Source organism: Myotis yumanensis, unplaced genomic scaffold (assembly GCF_028538775.1).
Source record: "Myotis yumanensis isolate MYYU_CA2020_CCGP unplaced genomic scaffold, mMyoYum1.0.hap1 SCAF_2, whole genome shotgun sequence".
NCBI lineage: Eukaryota > Metazoa > Chordata > Mammalia > Chiroptera > Vespertilionidae > Myotis > Myotis yumanensis.
In genome coordinates, this window is record NW_027223753.1 from 9569756 (window position 1) to 9583330 (window position 13575).

The 13575-nt window shown below is 49.3% G+C and overlaps 1 protein-coding gene across 2 annotated transcripts in view; it reads right to left on the reverse strand.

Moving 5' to 3' along the window:
* Positions 1 to 13575, reverse strand: part of SPATA21 (spermatogenesis associated 21) — a 30979-nt gene that overhangs the window by 11884 nt on the left and 5520 nt on the right. The window contains exons 2-6 of one of the 2 annotated variants that reach the window (XM_070404183.1): positions 13237 to 13296; positions 12808 to 12856; positions 9833 to 10305; positions 9281 to 9369; positions 6555 to 6692 (exon numbers count right to left, since the gene is read on the reverse strand). In XM_070404183.1, the coding sequence (XP_070260284.1) occupies positions 6555 to 6692; positions 9281 to 9369; positions 9833 to 10305; positions 12808 to 12856; positions 13237 to 13296 (809 nt within the window). Of the gene's footprint in view, positions 1 to 6554; positions 6693 to 9280; positions 9370 to 9832; positions 10306 to 12807; positions 12857 to 13236; positions 13512 to 13575 lie in introns of both variants that reach the window. The other variant, XM_070404182.1, reaches the window with a different exon arrangement.

The following is a 13575-nucleotide window of genomic DNA, read 5'->3' on the forward strand; positions in this document are numbered from 1 at the left end:
TTTGCTAAAACCCTCTTCCTTACTTTTCCCCTTTTGGTGTCCTGTTTCTCTTACCCTATTCCTGCTCCAGACCTTCCCAATTCCCTCTTTTTACCCCCTGTCTAATTCCACCCTACTTATATATCCTATTTCCAATCTACTGCTCTAAATCCTTATACACCTATTCTTTATCCTTCTTCACTTTCCAACCATTTTTTTTTCTCTCTTATCTTTCTATTGTTTTCTTGATTGTTGAATATATTGGGCTTTTTTTTTTTTTTTTTTTTTTTTTTTTTTTTTTTTTAAATTTGTTTGTTTGTTTTGTTTTGTGTTTTTTCTTCTTTTTTAGGACTGGTTGTGAGGTTGTTTTTCTTTTTCTTTTTCTTTTTCTTTTTTTTTTCTGCTGGTTTTTCCCTTCCCTCCCCCACCCCACCCCAGCTATTTTTGTGCTTCTGTTTTCCCTTACCCCTCTGGATATTATTGGTGGTTTGTAGTTTGCATTCATCTCCAGGGATCTGTTGCTGGAATTTGTTGAGATTAGTGGCAGTTCTATTGGAGTTTGCTCCTCATACGGGGAGTCTCTTCCCCACTTCTACTTCATTCTCTTTTTTCGCTCTCTTTTTTCCCCCCTCTTTTTTCCCAATTCTATTTTTGCACTCCTTTTTTGTTTGTTTTTTTCTTATTTTTCTTTTCTGTTCTCTCTTTTATCTTCTTCTCTTCTTTCTCCCTTATCCCCTAATTCTCTTAATTCGGTTGGTCACCTTTATTTGGAGTTATTAATATTGTGAATATACTTGTGTTCAGTGCCTGGTACGTTGTGCCTTGCTCTGTTGTATTTTGTGCCTTTAAATCAACGCAGCAGATCCAAGCAACAGCAGCCCCCTGATCACCGCAGCCTCCTGATCACCACAGCCTCCTGATCACCACACCCTCTGTCTGTGGAACAGCAACTGTACGTGAAGCCTCCCCCCACCAGCCAGAAGAGCCAACACAGCTGTGAACAACACCCACCAGAGGAGCTGCTGCCAACTGGAAAGCAGCTGCTACCGCAACCGTCTGAGCAGCAACCACAACCCAAGGAGCCCCTGCCACCCAGGGAGCAGCCACTGAACACCTCAACATCTACATATGTCAGCGAGATCAAACATGGGTAGGCAAAGAAACCCCCAAAGGAAAGAAAAGGAGGACTCGCCAGAAAAGCAGCTAAGTGAGACAGAGATATGCAACATGACGGAAAAAGAATTCAGAATAAGGTTCCTAGAGTACATGCACCACATGTTCAAGAAGCAAGAAGAAACAGATGAAAAACTCAACTACTTATGCAAGAAGCTAGAAGAAACAGATGAAAAAATCAACAACTTAAGTAAGTCCCAAGAAGAAATGAAGAGTGACATAGCTTCAATAAAAAACTCCATTGAAAGTATCAACAGTAGACTGGGAGAAGCGGAGGACCGAATTAGTGAATTAGAAGACAAGGAAGCAAAACACACTCAAACTGTACGGCAAATGGAGAAAAAAATTAAAAGACAGGAGGAGAGCCTAAGGGAGCTTTGGGACAACATGAAACGAAACAACATACGAATAATAGGGGTGCCAGAACAACAGAAAGATGAACATGGATTAGAAAACCTATTCGAAGAAATAATATCAGAAAACTTCCCTGAGGTGGGGAAGAAAAAAGTCACACAAGCCCAGAGAGTCCCAAACAAGGTGAACCCGAAAAGACCCACACCAAGACACATCATAATTACCATGGCAAATGTTCAGGATAAAGAGAGAATCTTACAGGCTGCAAGAGAGAGACGGAAAGTAACATACAAGGGATCTCCCATTAGATTATCAAATGATTTCTCAACAGAAACACATCAGGCCAGAAAAGAATGGACGGAAATCTACAAAGTGATGCAAAGCAAAGGACTGAATCCAAGAATACTCTATCCAGCAAGGCTATCATTCAAAATTGAAGGGGAAATAAGAAGCTTCACAGACAAAAAAGGGCTAAGGGAGTTTATCACCACCAAGCCAGCCATGCAAGAAATGCTAAAGGGACTGGTGTAAAAAGAAGAAATATCAAGCTCAGAAAGAAAACAGCCACACACACACACACAAAAAGAAATGGCTACAAACAAATACCTTTCAATAATAACTTTAAATGTAAATGGACTAAATGCTCCAACCAAAAGACATCGAGTGGCTGAATGGATAAAAAAACATGACCCATACATCTGCTGTCTACAAGAGACCCACCTCATTAGAAGGGACTCACACAGACTGAAAGTGAAGGGATGGAAAAATATCTTTCACGCAAATGGAAAGGAAAAGAAAGCTGGGGTAGCAATACTTATATCTGACAAAGTACATCTCAAAGTGAAGGCCATAACCAGAGATAAGGAAGGCCACTTCATAATACTAAAGGGATCAATACAACAAGAAGATATAACCCTGGTAAACATATATGCACCCAATGCAGGAGCACCCACATACATAAGAAAACTTCTGGAAGATATCAGGGGAGAGATCGACAACAATACAATCATAGTAGGGGACTTTAATACACCACTGACATCACTGGATAAATCCGCTAGACAAAAACTCAGCAAAGAAACAGCAATCCTAAATGACTCACTAGATCAGATGGACTTAATTGACATCTTCAGAACACTTCACCCCACAGCTGCGGAATATACATTCCTCTCAGGTGCTCATGGGACATATTCAAAAATAGACCACATATTGGGTCACAAGCAAAGTCTCCACAAATTCAAGAAGATTGAAATCATAAAAAGCTTCTTCACAGACCACGATGGCATAATGTTAGAAATAAACTACAATAAAAACAACCCAAAATACTCAAACACTTGGAAGCTGAATAGCATGTTATTAAATATTGATTGGGTTACCGATGACATCAAAGAAGAAATTAAAAACATCCTGGACACTAATGACAATGAAAACACAACAATCCAAAACCTCTGGGACACAATGAAAGCAGTCCTGAGAGGGAAGTTTATAGCTCTACAGGCCTATCTCAAAAAACAAGAAAAAATGGTAGTCAATCATCTAACTCTACAACTCAAAGAATTAGAAAGAGAGCAACAAGAAAACCCCAGAGTGAGCAGAAGGAAGGAGATAATAAAGATTAGAGCAGAAATCAATGAAATAGAGACCAAAAAAACAATACAGAAAATCAATGAAACCAAGAGCTGGTTCTTTGAAAGGATAAACAAGATTGACAAACCCCTAGCCAGGCTCACCAAGAAGCAAAGAGAGAGGTCCCAAATAAACCAAATCAGAAATGATAGAGGCGAAATAACAACAGACCCCACAGAAATACAAATGATTGTTAAACAATACTACGAGCAACTCTACTCCAACAAACTGGACAACCTGGAGGAAATGGACAAATTCCTAGAAAAATACAACATTCCAAAACTCAATCAGGAAGAATCTAAAAACCTCAATAGGCCAATAACTATGGAAGAAATTGAAGCAGTCATCAGAAAGCTTCCAGCAAACAAAAGCCCAGGGCCAGACGGCTTCACAGGGGAGTTCTACCAAACATTCAAGGAAGAACTAAAACCTACCCTCCTCAGACTACTACAAAAAATTCAAGAGGAAGGAACGCTTCCAAGCTCATTCTATGAAGCCAGCATCACCCTAATACCAAAACCAGGTAAAGACATCACAATGAAAGAGAATTACAGGCCAATATCCCTCATGAACATAGATGCCAAAATCCTCAACAAAATCTTAGCAAATCGGATCCAGCAGTACATCAGAAGGATCATACACCATGACCAAGTAGGATTCATCCCAGAGATGCAAGGATGGTACAACATCCGTAAATCAATAAATGTGATACATCACATAAACAAATTGAAAGAAAAAAACCACATGGTCATATCAATTGATGCAGAAAAAGCATTCGACAAAATCCAACACCCATTTTTGATAAAAACTCTCAGAAAGGTGGGAATAGAAGGATCATACCTCAACATAATAAAAGCCATATATGACAGGCCCACTGCCAACATCATACTCAATGGACAAAAACTAACACCATTTCCCCTAAGAACAGGAACAAGACAGGGATGCCCACTCTCACCACTCCTGTTCAACATAGTACTGGAAGTATTAGCCATTGCAATTAGGCAAGAAGAAGGAATAAAAGGCATCCAAATTGGAAAAGAGGAAGTAAAACTGTCCTTATTTGCAGATGACATGATATTATACATACAAAACCCTAGAGACTCCATCAAAAAGCTACTAGACTTAATACATGAATTTGGCAATGTAGCAGGATACAAAATTAACCCCAAGAAATCTGAGGCATTTCTATACACCAACAGTGAACTTTCAGAAAGGGAGATCAGAAAAACAATCCCATTTACCATCGCACCAAAAAAATTAAGATACCTAGGAATAAACTTAACTAAAGAGGTTAAAGACCTCTACTCAGAAAACTACAGGACGTTGAAAAAAGAGATAGAGGAAGACATAAACAGATGGAAGAACATACCATGTTCTTGGATTGGTAGAATCAACATCATTAAAATGTCCATACTACCCAAAGCAATCTATACATTCAACGCACTTCCCATTAAAATACCAATGGCCTTCTTCAAAGATCTAGAACGAACTCTCCAAAAATTCATCTGGAATAAAAAAAGACCCCGAATAGCTGCAACGATCCTGAGAAAGAACAAAGTAGGTGGGATCTCAATGCCAGATATCAAGCTGTATTACAAAGCCACTGTTCTCAAAACTGCCTGGTACTGGCACAAGAACAGACATATAGATCAGTGGAATAGAATAGAGAGTCCAGAAATTAGCCCGAACCAATATGCTCAATTAATTTTTGACAAAGGAGGCATGAACATACAATGGAGCCAAGATAGTCTCTTCAATAAATGGTGTTGGGAAAATTGGACAGACATATGCAAGAAAATGAAACTAGACCACCAACTTACACCATACACAAGAATAAACTCAAAATGGATAAAGGACTTAAATGTACGACAGGAAACCATAAAAATTCTAGAAGAATACAAAGGCAACAAAATCTCAGACATATGCCAAAACAATTTCTTCACTGATACAGCTCCTAGGGCAGTTGAAACTAAAGAGAAACTGAACAAATGGGACTACATCAAAATAAAAAGCTTCTGCACAGCAAAAGAAACCATCAACAAAACAACAAGAAAACCCACCTCGTGGGAAAACATATTTGCCAACGTCATATCTGATAAGGGCTTAATCTCCAAAATTTATAGGGAACTCATACAACTTAACAAAAAGAAGATAAACAATCCAATCAAAAAATGGGCAAAGGATCTAAATAGACACCTTTCAAAAGAGGACATTCAGAAAGCCAAGAGACATATGAAAACATGCTCAAAGTCACTAATCATCCGAGAGATGCAAATCAAAACAACAATGAGGTACCATCTCACACCTGTCAGAATGGCCATCATCAACAAATCAACAAACGACAAGTGCTGGAGAGGATGTGGAGAAAAAGGAACACTTGTGCACTGCTGGTGGGAATGCAGACTGGTGCAGCCACTATGGAAGGCAGTATGGAGGTTCCTCAAAAAATTGGAAATGGAACTCCCATTTGACCCTGTGATCCCACTACTAGGAATATATCCCAAGAAACCAGAAACACCTATCAGAAAGGATATATGCACCCAGATGTTCATAGCAGCACAATTCACCATAGCTAAGATCTGGAAACAGCCTAAGTGCCCATCAGTAGATGAATGGATTAGAAAACTGTGGTACATCTACACGATGGAATACTATGCTGCTGTTAAAAAGAAGGAACTCCTACCATTTGCAACATCATGGATGGAACTGGAGAGCATTATGCTAAGTGAAACAAGCCAGTCAATGAAGGAAAAATACCACATGATCTCACTCATTCATGGATAACAAAGACCATTACAAACTTTTGAACAATAATAGATACAGAGGCAGAGCTGCCTCAAACTGATTGTCAAACTGCAGTGGGAAGGCCAGAGAGAGTTGGGGGGCAGGAGGGAGGGGAGTAAGAGATCAACCGAAGGACTTGTATGCATGCATATAAGCATAACTAATGGACATAAGACACTGGGGGGTAAGGGAGGGTAGTGGTTTGTCAAGGGCGGGGGGGGGGGGAAAGGATACTTATGTAATACCCTTTGTAATACTTTAAGAGGAAAATAAAAAAAAAAAAAAAAAAAAAAAAAAAAAAAAAAAAGAATTTCTAGACTGGCCCTGGCTGGGTAGCTCAGTTGGTTAGAGCATTGTCCCCAATACGCCAACGCTGTAGGTCCGATCCCTGCCCAGGGCACATACAACAATCCACCAATGAATGCATACTTAAGTAGAACAACAAATTGATGTTTCTCTCTCTCTCTCAAATCAATAAATAAAAATTTAAATCAAATTCTAGACTGTGACAGCAGTGCATTAAACCAAGGACAGGGCCTTTCACACCAGAGTCCTGTGCCACTAACTGGACCGTACAGGTCTCCCAGGGCCCGTGGCGCTGGCCCTGCCTGGGACTTGGAAGGAAGCCCCCCCTCACTCACCATCAATGTCAGCACTCATCAGGGCATCCTCCACCTGGGCCGGCGTCAGGGAGATGCCCACAAGGAGCAGGACCTTCTGCAGGCTGTGTGCGTCCACCACACCAGGGCCATTGAAGATCTCGAAGTAACTGTGGAAGGCTGGGCCGGAGTGGGGTGACGTTTCCACCATTTCTGTTTCCACCATTCCTCCCCTCCCCTCCGGCCACCCTCTTGCCCGGTGTCCTCTACTAGCATGGCCGGGTGGCGGGACAAAGGAACTGAAAGAGTGAAAGCGGAGGGGTGTGGTCCCATCGACTTACTCCACTCTATACAAGGTCAGGCCAAGGGCCCAGCTGGTGTGGCAAAAGCTAAGCTAATTAGCAACCTTCGCTTTGCACCAGGAGCACCCCTCTGTGTGCCAGGCACCGTGCTATGCTCCCTATAGCCAGGTTCTCATTTAATTCTCATGACAGTCTTGTGAGAGTAGAATGCCTTTAACCAGTCCTTTAACCTTTAACCAATGCCTTTAACCTTTTGTGAGGTTGGGGAAACTGAGGTGACCCGACAGGTCTTTCTGACTTGGGTGCTCTGTGGGCCTTTATCTGCATGGACATGGCTTCTAGGCTTCAGTTATCTGGACCCGAGCACAGGACCAGGAAGGATGCCGAGAAAGCTCCAGAGCAGTGCCAACTGCTACAAAAGCCGTGTCCTTCCTGGTCAGAGCATGTGTGGTGTCTGGTTTCTTAGCTCACAGCAAAATTCGGGTTAGAATCAACAGACCTAGTCCGAAGACTGGCTCTGAATTACTGTCGTGGGCCGAATTGTGTCCCCTAACCTCAAATTCCCATGCTGAAGCCTTAACGCCCAGTACCTTAGAATCCAATCTAACTGGTGTCCTTATAAGAAGAGGAAATTTGGACACAAAGAGACACCAGGCATGTGCTCGCACATACGGGAGACCATGTGAGGACACAGGGAGAAGGCAAACCGAGCAAAGAGGCCTCGGGACACACCAAACATCAACATCATGATCTCAGACTCCTGGCCGCCAGAGCTGGCCTGCCTTCTCTGAGCCTCGGTTTTCTTCTCTGTAAGATGGACATAACAGCGCACCCTCCAGGAGCGGCTGTATTAATTCCGTGCCTGGTACATAATGGACTCGGTAAGTCTGTAAGCCTCTGACATAGACGTGACACGGGGGGAGGAGATGGGGCAGGAGAGTGGTCGGCAAACTGCGGCTCACGAGCCACATGCGGCTCTTTGGCCCCTTGAGTGCGGCTCTTCCACAAAATACCGACTTCTGTGCATGGGCCACAAAGTTTCAATCACACTGTACGTGCGCACCTGCATGTGGTATTTTGTGGAAGAGCCACACTCAAGGGGCCAAAGAGCTGCATTTGGCTCACAAACCGCAGTTTGCCGACCACTGGCTAGGGTTTGGGCGATGGTGACGTGCTGTGAACAGCCACATTGAAAAAGGAAAAAAACAGAACAACTCTCAAAAGCAAATCCCATCGTCCAAAATGCAGGGCAGTTTGGAGCATCAGAGCAGCGTAGCCAGCTCTTTCCTCGCCAGGTCGGGTCGAGGGTGGTGCTGGGAACCTTGGGTCTCTAAGCCAAAAAGGCATGCTGCCCATGAGCTCTACTGGAGGAGGTGGGACAGCGGGTCCTGTACTTAGGAAAGCCCAGCCAACAATCGCTTAGAGCAGTGGCTCTCAACCTTCCTAATGCCGCGACCCTTTCATACAGTTCCTCATGTTGTGGTGACCCCCAACCATAAAATTATTTCCGTTGCTACTTCATAACTGTAATGTTGCTACTGTTATGAATCGTCATGTAAATATCTGATATGCAGGATGTATTTTCATTGTTACAAATTGAACATAATGAAAGCATAGTGATTAATCACAGAAACAACATGTAATTATATGTTTTCCAATGGTCTTAGGCGACCCCTGTGAAAGGGTCGTTCGACCCCCAAAGGGGTTGCGACCCACAGGTTGGCGACCCACAGGTTGAGAACCGCTGGCTTAGAGGGTCTTAATGCAGAAGGGTGTGAACTTCAAGGAGGGGGTCATGGGGAGCCAGCAAGCGCATTCAAGAAAGAGGAACGGGCCGCTCTGGCCAGAGGGTCCGGGCTTTGGGAGGAGTGAAGGGTGGGGGAGGACGCACACCCACTCTTTTAGGGCCAGGCTGATGAGGCCACCTCTGGAGCCCACAGAAAGCAGTGCTCCCTCCCCCTGCAGCTCAGTAGGTGGGGTCACAGGACCCAGCCCAAGAGCACAGCGCGTCGCCCAGGTGTGTGTTCAGAACTTGTACATTTTGGGGTGGGAGTGGGAAATGGAGACCAGTCTAGGACAGCCACGCACCCTGGAGGCTGCTTCTAAAGAGGACCAATGGAGTGGGCTGGGGTGGGGGTGGGGGGCAGAAACGCCTCCAAAACCTGAAGAGCTTGGCAGGCTTGCTGCCATCACTCAGCAGGGTGACTGTGGAACTGGGAAGCATACTGGACCCCAAGCGAGAGGACCCAGCGTGAGTTCTGGCCCCCCACCCAGCCGTGTACGCGCTTGGGCCAAGCTCCTGCCCTGCACGGCCCCCCAGCCAGGCACTCCACTGGGTCCACTGCACAGGGCTGGGTGGGCACAGGGCGGCGGTCTGGTCTGTAAACCACCCCCACCCCAGGTCTGTGAACCCCAAAGGACAGAGCGTTCTGAGGCCCCTGGGTGAACACCCCTGGCCGGCCTCACCTTCCTCTTGCTTCAGGGTGAGGTGCTCCTCGGCCCGCGCCTCCCAGTTCTGATACAAGTTTAGGAGGCAGTGTTCTTCCAGGTCCTGCCTGCAGAGGACAGACCGGCCGGGTCCATATCCAGCCGCCTGCCCTGCCCACGGCTGCACCCAGAGCCAGGGCAGGGCTAGGGGGAAGCCGGGGCAGCGGAGCGCGTGGGCAGGGCCCTGGGCGAGGCTTTGAGGGGTCAGAGAGGCTGAGTGACCCAGAGGAAGGGCGCGGCGGAGGTGAAGGACACGAGGGAGGGAAAGGGGTCAGAAATGGGAACGGAGACCTGGGGGCGTAGAGCTGGGAGGGAGAAATGGGGGCATAGAGCTGGGAGGGAGAAATGGGGGCATAGAGCTGGGAGGGAGAAATGGGGACATAGAGCTGGGAGGGAGGACAGAAATGAGGGGAAGTGGAGAGGACACACAGGAGGAAACAGGCAGGGCTACTGACGGGGACAAGGGTCTGGGAGAGAGACGCCAGGTACAAGGGGACAGAAGCTCTGAGCCTCTTTTCGGGAGGCTCCTACCGTGCCTTGACTTGGGCCAGGCTTCTCTCGCTGCTGTGGTGCAAGAATATTGTCTTTCTCCAGCCCAGGTCCAGGGTGGGCGCTGGCAGGACGGTGACAGGTACAGAGGCCGGGACAGGGGCTCCCACAGCGGCAGGGATGGGCCCAGGGGCTGGTGGCCGGACCCAGGATGGGGCCATGGCAGGGGCCGAGGCAGGGGTCTGAGGCAGTGTCAGGGGCAGGTTTGAGGCTGAGTTGCCAACCGGGGCTGAGGTGGGCACGGGGGTCAGGGTCTTGGGGGCCTTCCGGTTTGGCAGGGCCCGGGCCTTGGCGGCCCTCCGATGCATGGCCTCCTCCTCCTCCACCTCCAGCAGGCACTTCATGAAGCCCTGCCCGGAGCTCCCGAGGCTCTGGGCTCCCGTGGTCGCTGTGGGCTCCCGCGGCTGCTTCGGGGCACAGCCCGGCTCCCTTCTCTCTCCAATGTCCCTCACCTCCTGGGACAGAAGAGGGGGAGGACATGGGGCCTCCAGCCAGCCCCACGGCCTCACAGAGTTCCTTGGTGCCACCTACTGCCCAGGGCATCCTCGCATGGCCCCTTCCTCTCTGGGCCCCTGGAGCACGTCTCCAGCTCTAACATGCATCCCACGAGGCTCCCTCCCCAGGTGTCCCCGGCATTGACTTGGGCTCTGCTGCCTCCCAGCCATCTGAGCTGTGGTCTTGAGTTCCTCTGGGTCCCACCACTCACTCGTGTCCTTCACTGTGATCGACGCAGCCTGCAGTGGCCTGACCAGAGATAACTTCAGGGGCCTTGACCACCTCTTTTACCCACATCTACCCAGCACTCGGCATAGGGCAGACACTCAATAAACTGCCACTCGTTCCTTCAGCAATCCGGCCATCCAGCACCTGTCCCTCCCATAACAGCTATCCTGCCCTGGACCCTCCCATTACACCCATCCCTCACCCTCCCCTCCATAACAGCCATCCCTCACCTGCCCCTCCCATTACAGCCATCCCTCTCCTGCCCCTCCCATTACACCCATCCCGCACCCACCCCTCCCATTACACCCATCCCTCACCCGCCCCTCCCATTACAGCCATCCCTCACCCGCCCCTCCCATTACAGCCATCCCTCACCCGCCCCTCCCATTACAGCCATCCCTCACCCGCCCCTCCCATTACACCCATCCCTCACCCGCCCCTCCCATTACAGCCATCCCTCACCCGCCCCTCCCATTACAGCCATCCCTCACCCGCCCCTCCCATTACAGCCATCCCTCACCCGCCCCTCCCATTACAGCCATCCCTCACCCGCCCCTCCCATTACAGCCATCCCTCACCCGCCCCTCCCATTACAGCCATCCCTCACCCGCCCCTCCCTTTACACCCATCCCGCATCCGCCCCTCCCATTACACCCATCCCGCATCCGCCCCTCCCATTACACCCATCCCGCATCCGCCCCTCCCATTACACCCATCCCGCATCCGCCCCTCCCATTACACCCATCTCCCACCTGCCCCTCCCATTACACCCATCTCCCACCTGCCCCTCCCATTACACCCATCCCTCACCTGCCCCTCCCATTACACCCATCTCCCACCTGTCCCTCCCATTACACCCATCCCTCACCTGCCCCTCCCATTACACCCATCCCTCACCTGCCCCTCCCATTACACCCATCTCCCACCTGTCCCTCCCATTACACCCATCCCTCACCTGCCCCTCCCATTACACCCATCTCCCACCTGTCCCTCCCATTACAGCCATCCTGCACCTGTCTCAAGCCCATCTCCAACCAGGCCATGCCCTGCAGACTCCAGCCCAGTCTTTGCTCTCAAAGATGCAGCTCTTGCCACACACCCTCTTTTCCTAAAGCATCAGCTCTACTTCACCACCAGATTGCTCCCATCAGCCTGTAAGCATGCCATAGTATCTTCCTTCTTCTTAAAAAAATATATTTTATTGATTTCAGAGAGGAAGGGAGAGGGAGAAAGAGATAGAAACATCAATGATGAGAGAGAATCATTGATCAGCTGCCTCCTGCACGCCCCCTACTGGGGATCAAGCCTGTAACCCAGGCATGTGCCCTGACCAGGAATCGAACCCGGGACCCTTCAGTCCATAGGCTGAAGCTCTAGCCACTGAGCCAAACCGGCCAGGGCTATCTTCCTTCTTTAAGAGAAAAATAGTCTCCTGACACCACAAACCTTCCAGCTACTATCCCAGTTTTCTCCTCTGATGCTTCTCGCCTTTCAGTGACACATGAGGTCAGACCACCGGCCCAGACGCATGGCGAGGAGAGTGCTGTTGTGAACTGACATCCTGGGGCGGAGGGGGGGGGGGGGGCGGCATGGCCGGGGACAGCAGAGGACTGCCAGGAGCTTCCGGCATTAGTGGTCATTGCTGGACAGTGAAGCCCATCCACAAGGCAGGGCTTTCCTCCAGCCGTGTTGAGCTGCTCATGTGCAGGCAGAGGGTAAGTGGGTGGCTGGTTTAGCCAGGGTTGGGGGTTGTCCAGTGACTAGAGCAGAAAGAGGCGGGGGCAGGTGAGGACTGTGCATTCACAGGCTGCCCAGAAGTGGCAGAGCTGGTGGAGAGGGGGTGCTGGGAGGGGAGTGGGAGCCCCCAGATATTCAGGGAAGCTTTGGATTGTATGCTGTGGTCGAGAGCAAATGGGTGAGAAAAAATCTATGCCGGTGTGGGAAAAGCCGCAACACAACCTGGGGTGAACACAAGGGCTCCAGGGTGTAAGAGCATCCTTGACCCCCCCACCCAAGATGCACACATACACAGATGTGCAAACACACATGTACACGCATGCACATGCATGCGCACACTCACACAGGCACACACCTTCCCCAGTTTGACTCCAAATACTGTCCCATTTCTGCCTCTGCCCCCCTCCTCCTCAGGAGCCCCTCCACCTCTCCCCATCCCCCTTCACCTCTCCCCATCCCCCTCCACCTCTCCCCATCCCCACTCTGGCTCTACTTACTGTTGGAGGAACAGGCCCCGGTGCTGGCTTGGTCTCCGCAGCCTTGACCCTAAACAAGGGAGAAACCCCAGTGGGGGAGGGGCTCAGTTTAAGGCATGGCCCTTGCACCCCCTTCTCTCAGCCCCCAGGACCCTCAGGTCCACCATCCCAGCATCACCCCACTGGCCTTTTCATCTCAGAGGGGTTCCCCATTCTCTCACACACCCCCGTGTGGCATGGCCCATAAAGTGCAGGCCCACAGAACAAACAATGTTAGTGTTAGAGCCATTGTACAGATGAATTCCCCAAATCAGAGAGCCATGACCTGCCCCAGGCCCTCCACCAGGTCAGGAGCAGCCAGGACTAGAATTCACCTCACCTGGAACGCAGCAGAAGAGCCATCTTGCTGGGTCAGGGAGTGGGTGGGGGTGGCATCAGGGGATGGCTTACCCTTCTCTGGGTGTGTTAGGTCCTGGCGTGGATGGCGGGAAGGAGTTGCCAGTCTTCTCCGGAGTTGTGGGCATTCGGGGCATTGCTTCCTGAGAACCGTCTTTGTCTCCCCCTGGGCCAGGCTCTGGCAGGGTCCCCTGTGGCCTAATGTGTGGGGTGCCTGCCTCCTTGAGGGGCTTGTCTTCCAAGTACTGTCCACAACAGTCCAAGGTGCCAGAAGGCTCTGCTGTCTGCACTATATCTGACCCATTTTCTGCCTGGTGACCTGGGGTGGGCTGACGACAAGGACAGCAAAATGGGGAGCCCTATCCTGGCCGATTTTCGACAAAGGTGAAAATT